The sequence below is a fragment of the Apus apus genome, chromosome 7 (assembly GCF_020740795.1).
Source record: "Apus apus isolate bApuApu2 chromosome 7, bApuApu2.pri.cur, whole genome shotgun sequence".
Lineage (NCBI taxonomy): Eukaryota > Metazoa > Chordata > Aves > Apodiformes > Apodidae > Apus > Apus apus.
In genome coordinates this window covers 14,538,257-14,562,524 of record NC_067288.1, presented here as the reverse complement: position 1 = coordinate 14,562,524, position 24,268 = coordinate 14,538,257, and the positions used below count along the sequence as shown (strand labels likewise).

The 24,268-nt window shown below is 37.4% G+C and overlaps 2 protein-coding genes across 2 annotated transcripts in view; both read left to right on the top strand.

The window, feature by feature from the left end:
- BTBD8 (BTB domain containing 8) overlaps positions 1 to 7,220 on the top strand; it is a 34,588-nt gene extending 27,368 nt beyond the window's left edge. The window contains exons 16-17 of the mRNA XM_051625205.1: positions 1,061 to 3,403; positions 4,726 to 7,220. Of these exons, the coding sequence (XP_051481165.1) occupies positions 1,061 to 3,403; positions 4,726 to 5,195 (2,813 nt within the window). The 3' untranslated portion in view covers positions 5,196 to 7,220. The remainder of the gene's footprint in view (positions 1 to 1,060; positions 3,404 to 4,725) is intronic.
- A 9,170-nt stretch (positions 7,221 to 16,390) lies between these two features.
- On the top strand, positions 16,391 to 23,993 carry C7H1orf146 (chromosome 7 C1orf146 homolog). The gene is made up of 5 exons (XM_051625136.1): positions 16,391 to 16,465; positions 18,359 to 18,453; positions 19,494 to 19,676; positions 22,430 to 22,508; positions 23,874 to 23,993. The coding sequence occupies exons 1-5, from the start codon at positions 16,397 to 16,399 to the stop codon at positions 23,991 to 23,993; spliced, it is 546 nt and encodes a 181-aa protein (XP_051481096.1). The 5' UTR covers positions 16,391 to 16,396.
- The last annotated feature ends 275 nt before the right edge of the window (positions 23,994 to 24,268 follow it).

Here is a 24,268-nt window from a genome sequence, read left to right as displayed (position 1 = left end):
TGCAAAGCTTTGTCTTTTTCTTTTTTTCTTTTTAGCATAAGCATGTGGCAAAATCTTAACAATTCTCTTTATTCTCCATATTTCTATTTTGGTGACAATCCTAAACTGTAAAATGCAAATGAATGTGTGTCAACTTCAAAACATTTACAAGATGGTCTTCACTGTCAATCGGTGTTTTCTTCTGCTTGTTTAATTTGCTCCACAGTCTTTTATTTGCCAATCCCCTGCATTTGTGCACTTGCAACCATGACTGAGTTCAAGAGAAACTCTGCAGGTCAAGCATTTATAATATGCATCAAAAACGTGGACTGCAGACTTCAGAAACTGTTACTTTGCCTCCCTTTTTTGGTCATCCCCTCTGGAGACAGCACTACTGACACTGACATACCCCACAAACACTTGATTTCAACAGTTATTTCTATCAAATGTGGAAAATGCCATTGTAGACTACAGAGAAGAAACTCTACTTTATGAAGATACAGTATTAATGATGAAGCTCTTTTTAATCTTATTTGGGGTTGGCACTTACTGGGGAGGGAAGAATATTCAAGTTGTATTCTCCAAAATAGATTATGATATAGAAAACACAGGTCCTGTCAATTTGTGGTCATTAGAGATCTTGTAGTATTTTCTGGCAGAGCAGGGATATTAATTCTGGTATTCTAATCACATTAAAACTAATGTAATTATTTCCTGCCTACTTTCATTTCCTCCACACTATAAATTGAACACAGTACCTATCACTTCCTGTGCTAAGCTGCTGTGCAGTGTTTCTTTGTCCTGTTAGAGATCTGCTGCAGTGATGACTACTTCAGCTACAGCTTGAAGTAATTCCTTGATGTACAGTCTATCCAGTGTTTTAGATTCGAAGATGTTATGTAAATGAAAGACAGTATTTTTGTCTAGTATTTGTTTAATATCTCAATTCTTAATTCTTTATCAAGCCTTAAATCATATAGTTATATAAAAAGTTAACTGCTTCTCAACATAAACAAAATTTGGTGAATATTCTTTGACATATATAATCTTTATAGTCTTTTTTTTTTCTCCTGTTTATTAGGACCTCAGGGGGAATCACCAAATTCCCTGAAATCAGGCATGTCTCCAAAACATAATGAAGACAAAAATGTGTTACAACATCTGGTTCAGACAACATTACCAGAAAAAAATCCTTCAGCCAAGAAGAAGAGCATTAAGCAGCCACAAACACCTGCAGCAAAAGTAACTGCAAAAATAACACCTAAAACTCCATCAAAGCACACTGAGATTATGAATAATAAAGACTCAAAACTGAAAACACCAGGGCAACCTGTATTAAAATCTCAGTCATCTGCCCAAAAACATTCAAGGAGTGAATCTCCTGTTGTCCAGAAGAATGTGCATGCCTCTGAGCAGAGAAGTTCAGGACAGAAAGTGGAAAAAAACATGGGTGATGCTGTGGCAGGTCAGCCTCATGACAATAATCAATACTATTCTCCAAAGCAAAATGAATCTTTAAAATCTGTGATGGAAAGTAGCAACGAAGATAAACTGCTGGCACCTTGTCAACCCAATAAACAAAAATTATCAGATCCTTCTGAAAATGTGGAATACAAAATACAATCTGAATCTTCTTCTCTAATTACAAAAGAGACTCTTTCTAAACTGCACAATTCACTGCAAAATGAAATGGAAGCAAGACAAATCTGTGACAATCAGACTGGAATTAAAAATATTGAAGAGACAGAGAAAGATGATAATACAGCTGCATCTCATTGCCATGCACAGTCTTCCAGTGATGGATATTCTGACTTTTCCAAGGAATCCAATCAAAAGGCTACTGCTTCAGGAGAACTGGTGAAACATTCAAAAGCAGCAGAAGTCTGTACTGACCAAAGTGGTAAATTAAACTGTGAAACAGGTCTTAACTACAGCAAAAATGCTTTGCCAAACTTTTCCCAAACGATAACTGATAAAGAGGATGAGACGTCGTTGCCTCAGAGTCATGTGGAGGGGTTTCTTACAGCTGCTGGGCTGGGTGATATCTCGGCCTTGACTGAATACAAATCTGTTACAGCAGATTTAGATGATGTTTCAGAGTGTTCCACAGAACAAATAACAGAAAAATATTCACCTAGTTACACAGAGCCTATAGATCCTACAGAAATGCCTGAAAACCATGAAAATGCAGAAATTCCCTTTGTGGATCACTGGAGTACTGGTGCACTAGATCCAAAAGAGAGTCCTGAATCAGATACTGGCAGTGCAACCACATCCTCTGATGATATAAAACCAAGATCAGAAGATTATGATGCTGGAGGCTCTCAGGATGATGAAGGATCCAATGAAAGAGGGATTTCTAAATGCAGCACGATGTTATGCCATGATTTTCTTGGAAGAAGCAGCAGTGACACAAGTACACCTGAGGAATTAAAAATTTATGACAGCAGCCTAAAAATAGAAGTGAAAATGAAAAAAGAGGGTTCTGATCTCTTCCGTGTTAATTCAACGAGTGATGAAGAAATACCGAGAAAAAGACCTGAAATTTGGTCCCATCAAGGAAGTGCAAGGACGAATACTAGAGAAAGCAAATGTTCTACTTTTGGCAATTCACAGTTTACTCAGGAAACAGACCAAGTTTCTTCTTCTGCTGATGAAACAGAAGATGACAGATCTGAAGCAGATAATGTTGCAGAAAACTTTACTCTATCAAATGATCCTACTCAACAGTTCCAAGGAATTGATAATTTGGCTTTTGAAGATGCAACAGAAAACGATGCAAGTCAAGGGTTTACTAAAACTAAAAATTTCAAACGAACTGTTTTACTTTCAGTAGATGAATGTGAAGAATTGGGATCTGATGATAGAGCAGAAACTCATACTTCACAACAGCACTCAAGAGATTCTCTTACTCCTTCAGAAGTATTTGACAGTGTTTCTCAAGAGCACCATGAAAACCCTTTTTATTCAAGATACTCACTGGAAATGGAAGATGGATTCCTGGATTGCAAACAGCAAAAGGACAGAGACAAGAGATCCGGTAAAAGTGAAAGTTCTCTCCTACACCTTCATGACACTGAAATTGCAAGGAAAGAGAATCAAGATGCTTCAATGACTGAACAAAATTGTCCAGAGAAAGTATATTCAGCAGCTACTTTGTGTCCAGGGGAAAAACAAAAAGTAAATAAGAACGAGGTGGCTAGTGAATTTCACCAGTGCAATAAATACTTAGACAGTGATGCAAAATCTCAAGAAAGACCATGTCATTTGGATCTTCATCAGAGAGAAACTACTTCTGATGTGCAAAAGAGCAGCTCTGCAAAACCTGTAGAAGCCAGTAAGAATCAGATACTGACTCAGGAAGGTCAAGTGAGAGACAGTCAACCAGCAACTACTGAATGCGCTAATACTGATTTACTTCCAGGTAATGTACAGAAATAGAAACATTCATTCAAAAACAAATTAATAAGGAAAGCTTTAGCAATCTGTCTGGGATTTAATCCCGAACTGAAGTAATTTTGGCTGAAACTATATTAAATTTAAATATTTTTCAGTATTTTACTTGGGTAGAGAATGCTTGTCTGTTTGAAATATCCGTCAAGACCCTGCTGTTCAATGAGAAACTTGACTACAAGACAAGATTTTACGTAATGCTTAAAGAAAGATTGGATGCAGTTGTCTGTACGTCAGTTATTTTTGATCCAATCTAACATTGACAGCATCAGCTTTGGATGGAATTTTAATATTTGTTCTGTCTGCTTGACAACATATAGTATGTCTGAATGGGATGTGCAATAACTGCAGTAATAACTTGAACTGAACTGTTTACCTGAACAGCTATATGCATTATTGTTGTAATTTATTTATATATTATACACAAATTTGGATCCTTCTCCCACTGAATATAACTGAATATTTGCCATATACATCAGTGGGAGCAGGTTTGAACTCTGACTTAGAGCTTATGAGATGTCTAAAATTCTAAACTTTACCAGTAAAAGCTTATTTACTAAAAGAGAGATTATACTTAGAACTAATGCTTATATATAGAAAATTGCTAACTTGTTTCATGTAGCTAGATGAATACTTGTCTAGTTTTGTTTTGTCGTCTTTATACCAATAATTCAGTCTGTTTTTCCCATAAAAATATACAATAGTGTTGATTACAGCTATTGTGTATTCTAGAGTAATGACATGCTGATTATGATCTATGTTCAGCCAGACCACTGAACAAGAAGACACTAAAACTGTACTACTTTTTTTGTTTGCTTGCCCTTGCCTGCAGCTGCCTGTGCATGTGCAGTGTAGAAATAAGTCTGTGGATAAACAGTTTTGTTTTAAATTCTCTTATAAGCTGACACAGCTTAAGTCACCATTCAGTAATCATTCTCTATTAATCCCCTCCGTGCACCTCCTGGTCTAAACTTAATTTATGTAGTAAATGAGAAATTTTGTGTGCATTAAGTGTATATTTACATTGTCATTTTCTGTATCAGAAACTTAATTACGGAGGTTATTGTTAATTACCAGTGGTGATTGCTGCTTTAACTTAATTTATAAATCCTAGTTTGTTTTTTATATAGGAAATAAATGCCTCAAATTTTGTCAATTTTGTATAACCCTCCATTCCCCCTTTTTTAACCTGGTTGGATTCTTTCCTGAATGAGTTAAATTTTGCTCTACACAGCCCTGAGGGGAAGATCATCTGCAATTTTTTACATTGTACAGTATTGTGAATTATTTCAGGAGACATAGATGATTATGACACAATGGCACAAACCTGCATGTATGAACATCGGCCTGCAAAAACCCTTTCTCCAATATACGAGATGGATGTTGGAGAAGCAATTGAGCAGAGGATGGATTCAGAAACAGCAGTTCTAGATGTGGATTTTGAAGATCAGCAGTTTGCAGAACAGGACTGGACTCTTCTCAGGCAATTGTTATCTGAGCAGGACTCAAATATAGGTTTCAAAAACTCTGTTCCTGAAGACCTTAACTTAGCACAATGTCTTATCAATCAAACACTGTTTCTGGCACGAGATGGTTCGAATCCTCAGGGTACATCACAAGTTGACACATTCAGTAGGTGGACTGAACTCATGTCTCCACTTGATGATTCTTCAGCAAGCATTACAGTGGCAAGCTTTTCATCTGAAGACTGTTCATCCCCTCACGGGGAATGGACAATTCTTGAACTGGAAACCCATCATTAAGGTGATCAAATGTTTGCAACTGAACTCCAACCCATCCCCCAAATCTATTTTTGATGAGTTGTTTCCATACAATAAAATACTGCATCACTCAAGAACAAGCAATTCTTGATACTGAGGCAATCTTTCTGATACAATGAGGTAAATATATTAATTTATAATTCATATTTAATCACAGGTACAATAATTTTTCAAGGCTTAAATGTATGTCTTTTTAAAAAATGAACTCTTAGCATGTATTTTCTAGAATTGTTAGAAAAATTAGATTAAATGAAAAAAAATCTTGGTTTCCACCCTCCCTTTTATCTTCCTTTCTGATATGTAATATTCTTATCGAGCAAGAATTTAAAGGTAATTTACTATTAGTAGAGCTATTCCCTTTTTTTTTTTCCCTGTCTATATGGTGACTTCATTTTACAACAATAAAGATTCAGAATGCTTGTGTCAAAAGGTGATGCATGCAAATGCTGCTTGAAATGATGGAAACACATACTTATGTTCAAAGAAAACGTTTCAATATGAATTTGTCTTGGGCTTTATTAACTCAAGAGCAGCTTCTTTAATCTGTTTCTTCCAGATTTTATTTTTGTATTTTTGGTTTGTTTTGTTTAGAAGTTTCCAATAAATTTTTCAAATTGTCTTTAAGAATTCAGAGGGTCTGTGCTATAGCAAAAGCACTGTTTCTTTCTTGGAACTGCACATACTTAAGTAAATATTTTTAATGGCATAGTGCATGAATTCAGAGGAGGCAGCAGAATGCTGCCCCTGTTATAAAAAACACTATGTCTGATGTTGTGGTTAGTGTTGCATCAGAAGTCTGACATTGACTAGAATTGCCTTCAGGCTTCAAGTCGTTACACTTGCACCCTTCTGACACTGTCTGAGGCATAGCAGGATCCTCAGGAATTTGGTTTTGTTTGTTCTCATATATGCTGCATTTTCGGAGGGGTAAGAGGATTCTTTCATGTAGTATAGCTTTTATATTGAGACTAAATGTCAACATAAACATTCTCCTGACTAAGAGTGAAATAGGATCTGCTTCTCACTACTGCTCATTCTGCTGCTTTTCGCTATTAATTTGGGGGTGTGGACAGGACTGTTTATTGCCTTTTCTAATTTGATGGAGGAGGAAAGAAGAAACTATTTGTAATTCTTAGCCACTCAGAACTCATCCTGAAACAGAGGGTTTTTTCCCCTGCTAAGAACTCTGCATTATGGAAATACTAGGACTTCTTTCACACAGCTTAAAATCTAAACAGAAGTATTCTACCTCCTCTTAGTCATTAACAGAAGTGCCTTCAGACATGGTTGCCATATGGCAGTAAAAGGCTACTAAAATATTTCTGGTTAAACTATTTAAGTGTACAACATACTAGCTGTAACCACTGATACTATGGTCAGTTTTGCAAGCCTTTTCACAATTCCAGCAATGCAACTTAATTTTCTTTAGAAATTTATTTTCTTTTTGTTCTTAATCAGAAACCCTCAGCTGTATGGAAATAGAGTTGCCCCAGCATATGACTAATGAAGTTATGAACTGTCTTATCTTTGGACTTGGTAAAGACCTCTGAGGCAAACTAGTTTATCTAGACAGCCACTTGGTTGAACTTCTGATACAGGAGTAAAAGTCAAGATTTAATTTCCCCAAATTAAATGGAGAAATAATTTTATCTCATTATTGAGTATTAAGGCAAGAAAAAAAGAGGAAAGCCTTCCTCTTCCTTGATGGCAATGAAAAAGAAGGACACATGGAGGGAAGATGGGCAGTCTCATAATAAAACTATTTCCCCTACTTTTAGCTATTAGCAGCATAAATAGTCAGAGATACTATAATTCAAAATACTTAAAATGCAATATGCTGTATTTACCCCAGTCTTAATACTGAATGAGTTAGAACCTTTAGAAGTGCAAATTACCAAGAAAACCTGTTTTTCACCTTCAGGTTTACAAGATACATCAACAGTGGATAATCTCTTGGACAAAAGACAGAAAGAATGAGAACTCTGTTGCTGTTTGACCTTGGTTAGTTGTCCCTCCTCCTTCAGGAGGATATTCAAAGTATTAGCCATAGTAATAGATTAAACTCTAGAGAAGCTCTTGCAGAAGGCTGACAAATGGTGTTTTCTCAGTTTATGTGTAAAAGACTACATGTAGAAGTTGCTTAAAATAGTTTAATCAACTTCAAAATCCTGATGATACTGCTGCATTTCCTTTAATAGTTTTGCAGTAGTCCAGCAATTAGGATTTGGCATATTGCTCAGTTGGTACATATGCAGCCATAGAATCCAGATTCCCACAGCCACTCTGTAGATGTAGCAGAAATAGAAAGTGGTATTTTAACTTGTGTTACCAGAGTGCCTGTGAGGCTTGATCAGATCAGCATCCCACTGGCTAGACATTGTACAAATACAGAACAAAAACAAGGACTTCCCACAGAGTGGTTATAATTCAAGTTAAGACAAAAGACAAAAAAAAACATTGAAAGGTCAAATGAGTGTGTCAATATTTGTCTAGCTGATGAGCAATGGTTTCAGCACACCATCAGTTTAAATACTGTAATTTTGTCATTCTTTATGCATTATGGGGAGGGAAAATAAGGGGGCAAGATTTGGAGGCTGGATAATGAAGGATATATTCCTGAATAGCTCTGTTATCTAAACTCTGTTCCTGTTTGACCCTGGTTAGAGGTCCCTCCTCATTCAGGAGGGTATTCATGCTTTAAGTGTAGGTGGCTATCTGTTCAATAGTATCAATTACTTGAGTTCTCTGAGTCCTGCTCATGCCTCCTGACAGTGATTTTGCCACTGTATTGGCTTCTTCTCTAAAACATGAGAGCATGGACCAAGGTTTGTTTGAAACCTTTCTATACAAACAGCCAAAACTAGTGTCATGGGCTCCAACTGAGTTCCTGAATGACCTCTAAAGTAAAGACAAGGCATGTACATCTGTTAAAACAGTGCAAGGGCATCACCAAAGTAACAAAAGAGATGGAATAGTCAAAATAATGTTTAAGAATTTACCTTTGTAAGCAGTGTTTTGAATGAGTAAAACTGCTTTGTCAAAGCCTGAGAAGAAAATGTTGCAGTCAACAGGTGATACTGACAACTTACATGAGATTGTTATGTGAATAGGTAAAGATGTCTGTATCCTACAGGCAGTAACAAATTTAGTGAGCTATCAGTGAAATTTAGAGGAGAGCGGACTTGGAAATCAAAGTTTAAGGTAACGACCCTGGCTGTTTTGCCTACCTTGAATGACATGAATGACATATGAAAGTGAAAGGTAAGGACCGATGTTCAATGTCTATGGATGTATTAGATTTAAAATAGGCTAGACCTCTAAAAGGTGATGTCAATAGGCACTTTTTTGCTTGAAAAATTAGATTCTAGTCTAGACTGGAGAAGCAGCTCTGCAGGATTTTCACATATAGATGCTAGTTAAGTTAGTATTTGTGGAATAAATCGCCAACAGTCATGCTGTAGAAGGAACAGAGAAGGAAATTGAGGCCCAAACACTTGGACTGCTACAGGAAACTGAGGAAAATGGAGATTATTCCAAATGATCTGCTAAAAAAAACAATCAGGGAGGCAGATGAAATAAAGATGGTGACAGGAGACAAATGAAGATGATAGGATGTAAAGGAAAAAGCACAGTTGGCTTCATTGAAGATGGCCCACAAGACAGATGAGTATAAAGGAGGAAGGTTTGAAGCTGGTTAAGAGCACGTTCTTAAGGACTGATCACAGTGAGATACTGGCTTTCTCAGAGTGAAAAGCAGACTGATGCCAGTTTGGTAAAGTATGACAGAATTCCAGGAAGAAAACAGCTTAACCATAAGAGACAGGCAACAGTTAGAAATCCACATCAGTTTACATATATTGATTTTGTTATTTAAAGGCATGAGATTACACCATATTTATATAATGTAGCAAAAGAAATTACGAGACTAAGCCCTAAAGTGAAAATTGGGAATGATAAGGATGCACGAAATGAGATCAGTCTGGGCCACAAAAAGTGATCAGGTAAGAATGTAAGACAAACATCTGCATTTGTGGTAGGGATAGTGGAAAGGACACTCGACACATTGTTTTTTTGTAGAAAACCTTGCAGTAGAATCATAGAATTACAGAAAAAGTGCAGAAAAATCAGAACTACAGAAAAATGCAGGCTTGAAGGGATCTGCAAAGGTCTCTGATCCAACCTCCTGCTCAAAAGCAGGGTAACTTCAAAGTTAGATCAGGTTGCTAGGGCCGTATCAAGGTCCATGGCATATAAAATGGTAATAAAGTCAGCAGACAGGAACATGGGGCTCACAGGAAATAGTTACTTGAGAAAAAAAAATTCTCATTATAATAAAACTACTTTTGGTATTGTTGGAAAAGATTAGTAATGAAATACAAGAAACTTGGCTTGCCTATAAAATTTTTAAGTTCTGGATTATATATGGTGGAACTGTGCATGTTTAATAATCTTATTCCCAGTTCTTTTTAAGGTTATAAATTAATTCAAAATCACACTGAGTTTTTGAGTTTGCAAATTGTATTATTATTTTGGAGGACCTAGTGGGCAAGAGAACTTCCCATATTTCTTACACAAACACTGTCTATAGGATCTGTTCCTCTAGCAGTCTATTCAGTTTCTTTCAGGGAGTATGTACAAAAAAAAATTAACACACCTGTTCCAGGTACAGATTGTAGAAGACTGTTTTAAAAGTTTGAATATATCTTATTGCCATCTGGAAAATAATTAGTAGCATGCTCATTCTACTTTGCTCCAGAAAATCTAAACCCTTGCATGAAGGAACTAAGAACTGTTATTATGTTGTTCATCTATTGCTCAGAACCAAGATATTTAAGAACTCGTTATTTTGCTTCTACTAATTTCAAGGTAAAACTCCTGTTGACCTAGGCTGAAGCAGGTTAAGGGCTTACCAACATTAAATGCATGTACTAGAAATGCTATTTTTCCAGTATATCTATTTCCTAGTTTTCTAGTTGTACTCTATTAATAACATTGTACAATTGTAGACTTGACGAATTGCAGCTAGAAAGACTTCAGTTCAGGAGTCATAATTGTATGTGTTCTGTTAATATTTCATGAAGGGGGTGATTTAACATTTGTACATTGATAAATGACATTCTTGCCAAGACTACACAGGAACTGAGGACAAAAGAGAATGAGAAGTAGCAGCTTGGAAGCATGGAAATGGGCTTTTGGATTTGAAATCCAATATAATTAGAAGCTTTCACCTCTTGCAGAAAATCTATGCTGGTTTTCAGCTCCATCTCTTGAACACAAGCTCTAGAAGCTCTTTTTTAAAAAATAAACTTTAATGTGTTAAATTTTGGAAAAATTACAGCTCAGATATATTCTTTGGCTAATTTAAAACAAAGCTTCCTATTGAAAACTACTACATGTGTTTAAGGAAACTAAACCTCTAATAGAAAAAAGTGATTAATAAAAAAAGGTATCAATTGGGAAAAATACTAGTTTTGATAATTATTCTTTTTTAACTTTGGTAACTAGTAACTGAAGAAGCTATACAGTGCATGCATGCATATATGTCTGTTCGTTTCCTGCATTTTACCTTTCTTTTATACTTTGCTTTGCAATTGATGCTGTATAGTCAAGTAGGCCACAGTTCTGTAAACATGGGAGCAGATCCACTTAAGCTGAAAGCCAATCCACAAATGTTTAACATTCACTTTTCAGAAACGGTAGTGGGACTGGCACTGGGGGCAGGCACTGTGCAGAGTGGTGTTTTTATATGGTACTCAATGAGGTTCTAATCCTGATGAACCATCTGGATGCAGTTAAAGTATGAAATTATTAATAAAGGAATTCCATTAAGTTGCTTCCCTGTTCTCTTTGACTTACTACGTAAGTTCCCAGCTCAGAAGACACCTCCATTAGAGAAACTGAAGTCCCAAGTAATCTAAATTTCTGCATTACATGCAACAAAAGATCTTTTGCTGTTGCACAGTAAAATATGAATGCCGATCAGATCTTCAGTGACTGAAGCCTCAATACTTGAGGGAGAGGTTGACTGTAACTCAGTATCTAGATATATTTAACAAGGACATTAATGGTCAAAACAGTTTTGTGTATGTTAACAGAAAATGACTTAACTGGATTCTAGTCAACCTGAACAGAGGCTCAATTGTACAAATTTGGGGACCGAGTCCAACTTCCCAGGCAGTCCATCAGGTTTTATATTGATGCACACAAGTAAGACTGACTCTGACTTTTTCTGAGCTCCCACTGAAACTAGTGTGAATGGTATCAGATGCACATTTATAAAAATCAGAATACTTTTAAGTGTCTGAACAGGAAGTCTGGTAACCTGAGTAAAAAATTTGACTCATGTAACTTACTTTCTAACTATATTAGCTGGTTTTGAGACAGATCTCACCAAATTACTTACTTACAGCATCCTCATTTATGCAATCCTTATTTATTAATTTGTGTGATTTTTCTTACGGTTGTGTTTAATTAGATTTAATGCTCTTTTTTCTTCTAACCCTCTTTTGAGTGTAGCATGGCATCCTGCCTCTCAGTAGGACTGTGTCTTATTTATACTGATCTTAAGCACACTGATAAACTCCAGATTGAGTGTAAGTAGTGTAAAAACTTCTTGTGACCTTCGTAGAATGAGGTACTTTTCACGCCTATGAACATGAGACCCACCTATAAGTCCAACTTTCTACCTATACCTCCTGTATCTCTGAGGTAGAGAATGAAACTTCAATCTCTGTTCTCTGGATTATCATGTTCTAGTAATTAAGATTTAGTAACATATATGTATAATGGGATGCAGTTGGAGAAAAGTTTGAGTCACTACCTGTAGTCCATGGCTTTATGATCCTAGAATATTTTGACCTCTCAGTTCCTTGGGAAGGTGGGGGGGTATAAAGCTCTCAAAACTGAATGCCTGCATGTTTTCCACACATTTGCTTTTCAACCCTTGATAATTAGCCTGGGCCTAAGAAACTGTATTTCCAAATGACTCCTTGTGAACATGGTCTTCTGTTTCCAGTATCTCTGTACAGTTGCATAGTCTCAAAAGCTTTCTTTCCCATGCTAAATACTAAAGATTCTTAGTTCATTTCTGTATGACAGAAGATAATAAATCCTGTGTGTAACTTAAATGCTGAGTCATTGTACTTCATTGAACTTGTAAACTGCTGACATCAATTTTTATTTGTGCTCTGCAAAGTGCAAAAAAAATGTTACTTTCCTCTTCTATCTATTTAGTGGGATTCACTCCTTTTTCTCCTCTAAATGGAAAAAACCCACCTTTTCCTTGGATCATGTCATCAGGAACAAGACAGGTGATGTGTGACAAAAGGATCTGTCAGTTCTTGTATAAAAAACTAGAGAGAAAGAAGATACCTATGCAACTGCCCTACAAAATAAAAAAATGATGCTGATGGAGAACACACAGGATATGGCCCAGCAGAGCACAGAGAAACACTAATTTCATGAAAGATTTTGCCTTGTCATAAATTAGATATTCATCCAAATGCTTAAACCATTATCTTAATCATATGGGAGTTCTAATCCAAAGATCCTTCTATTCCTGCCTAAATGGGTTGCTCTGCTCCCAGGAGTTACTTGATATGCTGCCAGACACAGCCCTATTCTTTCTCTTGCAGTTTCACCTGTATACAAAATGCACCAAGTTGGTATGTGGAAAAGGAATGCTTCTGAGATTTAAAGCTAAGCCTAGCAAAATATCAGAAACTGTCACAGCAGAGATAACTATAAATAGTAAAATAAATTTAGCTCATAACACCAGGTAGCACACTATCCCTCAAAGTCACTCTTTGGAATGGGCACTAGTGGGGAGAAGAATACTCTGAAGACTACACAATCCAGAAAAAAATACTTTATTTGAGTCCAAGCTCTATTAGCCTTCAGACATCCAGCTCATAAAAAGAGAAAACCAATTCATGCACTGAGATTTGGACTCCAATGCCTTACAAAACAAACTATTTCCAGAATTGTCCCTTGAGCAGTTTGGAGCCCTGGAGCTCAGCATGTCCCACTGCATAGGACTCGGGACCAAATGAGTGTTAGGCTGGAGTGGCTCTTACACAGCAGGCAATGGGGTCCATTGCCCTCAGGACTTTCTGACTCAGAAAGAGTCTTATTTTTATTTCAAATGTGAACACTGTCTAATGTAATAACAGGCTGAAATATATCCATTTAGGTTTCCATTATAGCCTTTTGCCAACAGAAATTACACTACAGAATTTATACATGCTAAAATGTAACAACTGGAGTCAAAATACTGACAGGAAGCGGCTTCTGTTAAGATTTTTTCTTATTGTCCCACACTTGTCCAGCATTGTACTTTTAATTCCTCTCAGATGGGTATTTTAGAGTTGGGAGGTGAAGGGTGTCAGGTATAATAAACAGCTCTAGAGAGAAAAGGCAGCTGCTGGCATAAATCCAGTGTTTAAATTTCTCTGTAAAATTTTAAATGTAGTAATTTAATCCTTCAAGTACCACACATTTCTAACAGTATTACACTGAAGGAAACAAAAATCTACTCACCTGTTAAAGATATTTAAATTGTGAATAATATTTTTTTTCCATTTTGAATTGCTGTAGTTCAATTAATGCATGTACATATTAGAAATATTCCAAAATATTAATTCTGACACACTAGAGTGGTATAAATCAAGTAGAACCACTGCAGCAAACCAGTTCCTACTCTTTACCACTGGGATCTCTCCAGTACTGAAACACAAATTCATTCACAGCATGTATCAATTCAGCCTTCATGCTGGCAGATGTCAGCAGGATCATCAAACCTCATAATAAAACTGTCTTATTATTTTATATTTTTATTCTAAAATAATTCCTGATGTTCTGAAAGCCTTGATTTTTGTATGCAAAGTCCACAGCACTACAAGATACGGCTTCACAGTTTGCTGGTCCTGTCACAGCTTTGCAGAACATTGCCGCTGGGATACCTCATACATCTGTTATTTTCCTTTAATTTGCTGACTTTCACATTTATGCTCCATAGAAATTTAAAAATTCAGTATTCAAAATATTTTACTTACTATCAAAAGTAGCATGACATTTCCATTCCCTTGCAGTGACAGGTAACTGTAGCTCACGTGCATTTGACCAACAGAAGAAATGAGATGTGAATCCACTTATTTGTCTGAAACAAAAAGAAAAGTCATCTTTAAATTACCAAGGTGTCTAATCATTTCTAAGCAACCCAATTTGCTACTTAAATGTATCATTATATAAATAATAACATATATAATTATATAAATATACATAAACGTGGTCACTTTCTTCTATTTTAAAATGCTCTTCAAAGAGTTTAAAAAGTGAAAGCTTTTACTACAATCTTAGATTTCCAGTAAAAATACCAGTTTCAGTGGATACGTGTTAAGTCTAGATTCACACACCAGGTGAAGATCAGAGCTGGAAATCAATGCTCTTTCTCAGTACTTTCAGTTAGTCCAGTTCTTTACCATAAAAAAGAAGTGCTGTTTCCTCTCATGAGAGAACAAGCTCCAACATTCTTAGTACTTCACTGAAAGTGGTGCTGCCATTTCTTGCTTTCACATTTTTATATTTAGAACATCATAGAAAATAATTTGGAATATTCTTCCTCAGAAACAGCTGCAGAATTAGCTACTGAAAACACTTACTCAGGATTTTCTTCCTATGCAGAAGCAGACTCATTACCACTGTTATTACACCCACTTGTTCTGCCTGGTGTCCTTCCATTTTTGTCCTTTCGCTTTTACCATCTAAAAATGTCACATAACCTGTACTTGTACAGCAGCAGCGCCTCAGGCCAACGCCAAGTTTCTGGAAGGCTCCAGGGCCACTCACCAGAGGGCAGGCCCCGCGCCAGGCCCCGCGCCAGGCCCCGCGCCAGGCCCCGCGCCAGGCCCCGCGCCAGGCCCCGCGCCAGGCCCCGCGCCAGGCCCCGCGCGCCTCAGGGCAAGGCGGAGCAGCCGATGGAAGTCGAGCGGCCCGGAGGAAGAGCAACCATCCTCGCTTCACACCAAGGCCTCATCTACTTTCTTAGCAGTAGGCTACTGCGCTTCATTTGGTTGCTGGCAGCTTCTGTTCGCCATCGGTTAATTCCTCAGACCCGTGACGCTGTGAGGCTCCAGCTGCCGCTCGTACACGGTTAAGGAGCAGCCGCGGTTGCTCCTGAGGCCCACGGGAAGGAGACGCGGGTCCCTGGAGAGCCCGCCATCGGCCGCGCCGAGGGCTGCTCCGCCTGCTACCCCCGGCCCCGCGCCGAGCCGCGAGGCCGAGACACCGCGCGCCGCCGGCGGGACGAGGCCGGGCCCGGCGGGGCGGGCAGCGCGGGCTGGGCGGTCCCTCCTGCAGCCGCGGGGCTCCCGCTGCCCGCCCTGCCACCGGCCCCACGGGGCGTGGGGATCTCGCTTTAGCACCTTCTCAGGTTTTTAACGTGAGGAGAGGTCCGGTTAAAACTTACATTGAGAACCTGCTGGCATAGAAGTTTCATGGAAAGCAGGTCCAGAGCCCCGGTGCGGCCCACGGTGCCAGCCCGCCCCAGGCAGGCGCCTCAGGGCTGCGAGGCCAAGCTAGGCCCAGCCTGGGCTCTCCCTAAAGCTCTTGCCAGGGAGCTTCGGTGTCACCACGAGAGCCTTACTGAACTAGAAATGTCTGCCAAAATGGATATCCAGGAGTATTTTCAGAAGAGTGAAGTGCAAATGTACATGGAAAGAGCTAGGGTTCAGATCCATGGCTTTATGGGCTGCTCCAAGCTAGGTTGCAGGCCTGGGGCAGTTTTCCCAAAAATACTTTGGTGTAAAAGGTCCACAGTGATCAGTGTGCCCTTTGAAAGTAGGGTAAATGTTCCTTAGTAATTTTAAATGCTTTTAGCAGTGTTTTTCTGAAGTCACATATGCATTATGGTGCTCTACCTCTTCTGCCTTACAGAGGAAGCCCTCCCAGGTGCAGATTCATTAAAGCTATTTAGGTATCTAATTGCCATCTTAAGCTAGTTCCATGATAGGGACCACCTGTATACATTTGGGAGAGCTGGGGAGTGCCATGTTTTTTAATCTTATCTTTAAAGGATCTTTGTGTCTTAAATGTCTCTTCAATTTGTTGGTAATATTTATCATCTTTCCAAGTTTTTCAGAAGGCATCTGAGATTTCACTGCAGAGACATTAAACCCTTGAAAAAAATGACAGAAAGTGTTGGCCAGGAACAGTCAAGATGGGTAACAACGGTTATTATGAGCACAGCACTGCAGGTACAATACCACTTGTCAAGAACAGTATCTGACTCACTAAGAAATGCTGGAAGAAGCATTTCCTATATTCTATACATGGAAATATTTTACGCAATGGCAATGAATATGGTTTTTGAGGATGAAACAGTGACATTAGCCTGAAGTTGTTTCTCCTGTACTACTGGTTCTTTTTGTGTGTGTGCAATTTTTTCTCCTAGCTACTCTACCTATTTAGTATTCTTGCCCCCTGCCGTTCTGAGTTACACTGCTTTAGGATCATACTCCTTACTCATCATTTTTGCACTGCACTGACTCTGCTTTCAATTAGCATTATGAATAATTCCATCAGAAATGTTTTTAATTTTCTGAATTTCTCCCAAAACACTTTATTTTCTACAATACAGTATCAACATTGGCATAGATTCTTAGTAGCTGTGCAATTTAGTTTAAAATAGTGAGTCTTACATATATTGATGTATATTTTTATCTGTTAATATCAGAAGCCTGGATTGTGTTCCTCTGTAAAGTGAAAGGGTATGTCAAGGAGCTGGTAATTAGTTCCTGCAGCTGAGACCAATTTCATTCCAGCTGGGGAGAATTTAGAGGCCAGAGGGCTTTGATTCACAAGCAAGAATATCTTAAGCGAGCTTGGCTGACAAGGTTATCACCCCATTTCTGCTGTATAAATGGGTGAATGGTGTTGAGGTAATTCCTCAGTCACCTTGGTTTAAAGCCTGTTCTTATTTGCCTGCTTGTCTTGAGATGACAGCCTGTAAACTATTCCAGTTTGGGAGCTGCTTCGAGAGCAAATTAATCCATAGTATGGTGAGAGGTATTGGAGAGCAGTGATCTCATCAGCTATACCAGTGTAACTTATTACTCTTATTAATAAGAATCCCAACTGTACTTAAAACTGTTGCTGTTGGTAAGGATTCCCTGTGAGAAAATACAAGAAAATAGCTGAATACAAATCTGAGATGGCTTTTCTTTTACAAAGGCATTGCTTTGCATCAATTTTGGTTATGAGCTTTCTTTTTTCCCTGCTACCCTTTCCTTATAGCTGTTACTTACATTTGTTCATTAAACAACTCACTGTCAGCAGTGGTTTTGAAGCTGAGAGGTTTTCCAAAATTGTAGTTACATCTCATAAGCAGCTGACATTGAGTGTTCCCTTTCCATACCAATTGAAAGCATAACATAGTGGTTACTGTCTCCTTCAGGGTTCACTTGCTATACTGATTTTAATTTGTATTCTTCCATAAATTGTAACACTTCCCTATAAAGGCAGTTTGGCTACATTTCAAATGGGCAGGTTAAAGAAGATGTTAACTAAAAAGGATTCAGTGATTTAATCTTTAAAATGTCTGTGAGCAGCTTCTGTAGAACATACTGCAGAAATGTTTTTCGCAGGCTGAAAAGGATATCCAACCCCCCTCCACTCTGGATTATTAGGTTGCATAGGGCTATGTTCTAGTTTTCCTGAGTGGATTGCATCCTGTCAAAAAGCTCTAAAGAAAATCATGTCCCATACAGATTTTCTGAACTGTCTTCCAAATGAAGTGCTGACATCTGTGAAAGTAATGCAGGCTAATTAACCGGAGTCATAGAAACACACTATGTATGTTCCTCATTTCTGCAAATCTTCCTTTAGCACACCTTACAAAAATAGACTAAAATGTTTGAGCTTCTTTATGTATTATGCAAGAGTTCCCTGTGGCAAACTGAATGTATGCATACTAAATTGTCATTCAATGTTTGATATCTTCCAATGCAAATATTTCAAAATTTCATTAACTGAAAAGGTTTAATTAACATTTTACTACTTTTCATTGCAAGTGGAATAAAAATATTTTTTAAAAATAGGAATATATTTAAAGCATGTTTTTAAAAATTAACCTTTTAAAATTTATTTAGAATCATGAACTTTCTACAGTGCTTCAGAGGCAACAACACAGAATTCGATATTCGGAATCAGTGGAAATAGGATCCGTGATTTTTTCTCTTTCTGGTACAGTACCTTAAAGTTCATGTTTTTAAACTCAAAGGCTCTACTGAGGTACAAGATCAGGCCCTATTGTAGTTTACACTAAGCTGAATAAAAGCTGCTTCGTTGGAATGTTAGGCAGCTGTGGAAGGAGCTGTGCTGTGATTGCATGTAAACCAGAGGATGGAGTAGAAAACTTTCAAGGATGAAATATTTTCATTGTGTTTTTTTTTTTTTACTTTTTTATTTATCGTAGAACAGCTGCATTACATTTTGTCATCATCAGCTAAACTGCTTAGTAAATTCTTGCTAACATGTTGAGTGCCACTAACATGCAATAGCCATCAAGCTACTTAGTATTCCTGTGGAGTTTGCAGTCCTGGTGGTAGCAGAATTAGGGAAAGGATTCTTTGAGCAGGCTTGATTTGGAAATCACTGAAACTGCAACATGAAATGCCTGTCCCTCCTTTTTAGAGCAGAAGATGCTTTAGACAGGTAGACGAAAACTTAAAGCTGAAGCTTCCCTGAACTATTTAAGAGGGCACACACTGGCCTAGTCTTCTGTATCTTCAATTGTTAAGCCCCCAAAACTTCAACCGTATTAACTTTCCCTTTCAGAATAGCTTAGTTGAGGGGGTTTTATTTTAGTTTTTCCTGGTAGACAGTTTAGCTCACTTTTAAGATGTTAAAGGTGTGTTTATCTCATTTAGAAATGGGACTTGCAGAGCTCTCTGCGTTAGCCCTAAATTCATTCCATTATAGCAGTTGCTTGTTCCTGAAGCACATGCTTTCAAAGGCTTTCAGATGTCTGTACTTTGAGTGGGTTGAACAGTTGGGGTTTTTTGATGTTATGGTTAAAAATATCCCGAGTTATGTGTAGCTTGATCTTAAAATACTAGTCTTCACTGGCCAAATCGCATTAGTGTATTTCACGGCCAAGATGTGTAGAAGTATTTATATGTTGCTTTGTTCCATTGCCTTTTAAACTAATGTTTGAGTAAGAATTCTGCTTCCTGGTTTGGGGTGAGAACTGAATCACATTACTGCCATGTATACATGTATATTAACTTCTTCAATAGGTGTTGCCTTTATACTGGCAGACATTCAAGACTTGCTTACGACAGGGGAAGAACAGTTTTTCAAAAGAATTCAGAGGTTCCTGAATATTCATCGGAACAGTTTTTTGGTTTTGTCAGCTGCTCTTCATGGACCAGAAGAATGGGATGTCATGTTCAGGATTCAGATGAGGTACAGTTTCAACATCAAACCGAATTTTTATTGCTAGGAAGAAATTAAGTCCTAGATTCAGGAATGTCATGGTAGGATTTTCAGGAATGTAATTTTATTATGTTAATGCACTGGCAATTTATTTAAAGCATGTATTTATCAATGGCAAATTAAAAAGAATCCTTAGTTAATATATCTGACATGTCATAGGTAACAAAAGGGGATGTTCCTCAAAGCATAGTAATTAACATCCCTTTCAATCACTTTAGGGCTACCTAGTACAATTATTTTTAAAGTTTTCTCTCAACTGGCAAATTAGGCAATTTTCTTAGCTCTGTCAGCATCTTTTCATGGTCATTTTCGAAACAGAACAGTTCTTCATGAGAAAAGGCTTTATTGAAAAGAACAGGTTCTTTACCAGCTTTAAAAAGCTATTTACTTGGAACAGTGCCAATTATACAGAGCTAGAACACTTGAAATAATCAATGTTATAAAACTGGACATTAAAACTGGTTTAAAACCTTATCTGTGATTTCCAATGAAGCCTGAAAATATACATGTTTCAGTACATGCCTGCTGTCAAGTTATCAAATTGTGCTTCATACTTATAGTCAAGAGTATTTTCTGGTAGGTACAATCATCCTAACTGCAGCCGATTTTCACTCTTGACATCAAAGAAGTGACTATTCTAATGGAGTCTTTGATCTTTACCTTCCTGAAACTAGCACCACTTTCGTTAAATCCTGGGCACACTGCCAAATGTTGATGAGTAGCATAGTGTATGGGATGAAATGTAGAAAATCTATTACCCATTTGTAAAAATTCCATACATTTTCATGAGAAGTCTTAAAAGCTCTGCCACCATTCAGCAAGATCATGCTGTTCAGCTGATGGCAGTGCTAATTCTCAATCTACCTTGTGGTTATTTTGTGCACATGTTGATCACAAGTGTGATGTTTTGAAACTATATTCCATTTAGCAATTCAGTAATTTTATTAAAAATAAGTTTTGTCATTGCAAATTGATATTGACAGGCACAATTGTGTTTTAGATTCACATGCTTTGTTACTGCCTGGCAGCTTGGAGTTCTGCATGTGAATCACTGACAGAGCTTTTGCATTGGTAGGGTTGAAACTCTCTCTCAAACAGAAAGTCACCTGTTGGATTTGTTAAAAAACAAAAAATCCCTTGGTATTTTCAGGTCTTTCTGTATTACTGTTTCTTTCTGCTTAGCTGTGGTTTTGTGACAACTGGGAAGGATTATTTTTTATTAACAAGAACATTACAGGATTGTTCAACACCATGAACACCTTCTGTAGGGTTGTGTATAGCATAGGAGAAAGGGGAAAAAAGCAATCATTACCATCACAGCTCAAATGATCATTCCACTAATGTCCTCAGTAAATCTATGTGTTAACCTTCAAACACCTTGGAGCAAGACCAGCCTTGTATTGTAATGGCCAGTATTCTGCCCATTAATCAAATTTTTAACATACAAACTAAATTTAGACCTGCTGTAATTGGAAGCAAAACTACCAATAGAAATGGATTTTCCTGGATTTAGGGAAGCACATTTAATTGTTTCTTTGTTGCACTTTGATCATTCAGCCTTTGCTTAGCCCATTGCTAGTATTAGCGAAGTTGCATCCATTTATTACCCTAATCCCTAAATGTAAAACAAAACAGTTTCTGCATCAGATTTTAGAAAAACTCAACAGTGACCTAAGTACCTGCTCTTACACTGCCTATAAATTTTTTTTTTGCTAATCAGAAGACTGGGCAGCCAAGTTCAGAAGAGGTACCTAACCAGCAGGGGCCTTAACATGAACCAGTCCAAGTCATCAAACAGATTGAGGGGAAGAACAGGTGGCAGTCACAAGGGGAGGTCACAGGGGAGTATACAACTAAGCAGCTGAGCACTTTGTTTGGATTACATTTTTTATTATATTTAAAATTCATCCTCCTTTGTTGTTAACTCCCTCTCATGTTTTAGCTCTGCAACAGAAAATGGCAGCAATGCTCACTTTGTGGTTATTGTTACAACACAGCTAAGTACAAGTCTTGAGGAGAGGCTCGGTGCTTGTCTAAGCTTTGATCTCTCTCCCATGGCTGCAGTGAATGACAACTGATGCTGGTCTTTTAAATCTTCAGATTCTATTCTTGAGAATGAATGCATATGAATAACATGATTTATGGAAAGAGAATGAATTTTAAACTATTTGAATAAATAAGACTTCACATGACATTCTTAGCAGCATTACCCATTATCTTAAACACATCTGATGTACAGATTGCTGTATTTAGACAGTTCACTATAAAGATTTAGTTCAAATTCTTACACATTTTAGCACAATGTTTTTAGATACCTTTCTGCGTTCTTCCAAAGCCATAAAAAAACCATTTTTTTACTAGCACTGTGGACAGTCTTCGACAATATAGCAGAAGAGGGTTAGTTCTTTCCAAATGTATACATGCTTAAGAAGTGTTGACTGAGTCAAAGAGCCCTGCAAAAAGAAAAAAAAATGAGGCCCAGAAAAAGAAACGAACCCTTCCAAATCCCACCCAAAGTGGCACAGAAATGGGACAGATGGCTATACAAACAGCATGAACTCTCCAGTTGCCTTTGAAGATAAAAGCCATCTTTATGTACTTGCAGGGCAGGCACAGTAAGAAGTTGTTTACATCGTGGGGGGATGCTTTTTGAGTTTTATGGCATAAGAAATTAAATGTGCATTCTAAAAGTAACCTTAACCTTAATTTATTTTGATGTGCAGATTCCTGGGCAGTAACTTACGTATACTACCAGTTCATAATACTGCTGAAATGGCTAAGTTAATGCTAACTATAGCTAAGGTAAGTCTGGTTGCATGTACTTATAGTTCTTCAGCAGTCTATCAGGCAGGAAAAGCCAAGAACTAGAAAATACTTATTTTTCCCTAATGAAACTTTTTGGGTTATATTGACCCTAATTCATGTAATACATTAAGGTAGGACTGTTACTCAGCTTTAGCCAAGTCTTTAAACTATTGTTAAAGGTAACTTTAAAAGCTTTTAATAGCATCTGTAAGCACAAATTAGGTATTTAAGAGCTAATTCAGCTATTATTTACGACTGTTAAGTTAGGGTGTCTTCACTTCATTTGCTACTGCAGAACCAGCATGAGATCTAAATATGTAATGATTTCAACTTAAAGTAAAAATACCAATCTGAGAATTCTAGTTACTTGTGGATTTTAATGATGCACATACTAGTATATTATTTCTACAGCTTAATTACTATAAGATATCTGTGTATCTGCAACAGACCCTGTATGCATCAACACATTATTAAATCTATTTAGTGAATCTCTTTAAAGAGCATTTTTCTATGAAAATTCTATCTTAGATATTAACTATAACAATGCTAGCAGCATTCCATGTACCCAAAGGAGCAGGTTGAATGACATGTTGGAAACTGAATATGAATGTACATGTTGTCTTTTCCTGAAGTGGGCATCTCAAAATAACAAGCATTAACCTATTCAGAGCATTCATAATTTTTTAAGTGTGTAAGCTCCACTGTGCTTGTTATATGGCAAAATTGCTAAATACTTATTACAATGTTGAACATGGTACTTAAACTTTTGATGGAATCTACTGGTATCACTAGACTCTTAATACAACAGTAACCTAAAAGCTTTTAAGATGACTGCTGCTCCTATAAACCTGAATTTGGTTTTCTACTTGTTCAGAGACTTTGCACCAATTTCAAAAGGAGAGCCCCATAAGGAGAGAGGACAGTACATACCACAAGTCTGTCAGGTGCCATTACATCACTTCTAACTGATGCAGTGCAAAGCCAGTATAGTGAGCTCACCTTTTGCCAGAGAATCCCTAGCTGGTATAGAGCCTGAAAAATGAACTTCTTTGCCCAAGGTTAACAGACATGGCCAAGGGAGCAGTACCATCCACCATATTCAGCTCCTGTCAAAATACTGTGCAGATAATTATATGCAATGCTGACAGGACTGGTTATTTTAAGACTGGTCTTGCACCTAAAGGGATACATCACATCACTTCTGTCTACATCATTCCTGAATATCTACCTCAGAAAACACGATTCAGATTTCACTGCTGAATAATTTTACATTTATATTATTTGACAAATAAGATGTTGAATATGGTATTACTGAAGAGTTACTGTGTCCTTCTCATTAATAGTATTTTTCTTTCCTCTAAGATAACTTCCAAGCCACAAGCAGATGATATTCGTTACAAAATTGCAATGACAAAAGCCCGAATAATAGAAAGCAGTCCAGTTTGGAAGATGCTTCAGCAGTACCAGCTGCATAGTAACTAATTTAGTATTTGGGGGTTTTATTCATAAATAGAGAGGCTACATTTTAAACAAAATATAGCATGTTCTTAAAAATAGTTACATTTCAAAAGACTGTATATACAACTTATACATTTGGAATGGAAGTGTATATTAAATAACTACACAGTGAAAAATAGCACACATTACACCAAAGGTGCATCTTAAGGGAAAAAAAAAGTGGTTTAACTACCCTATAGAAAAGCCATCCTCATTTTTCACTTGATTCTGAATTTACAAGCTTATCTGTCTAGAGTAAT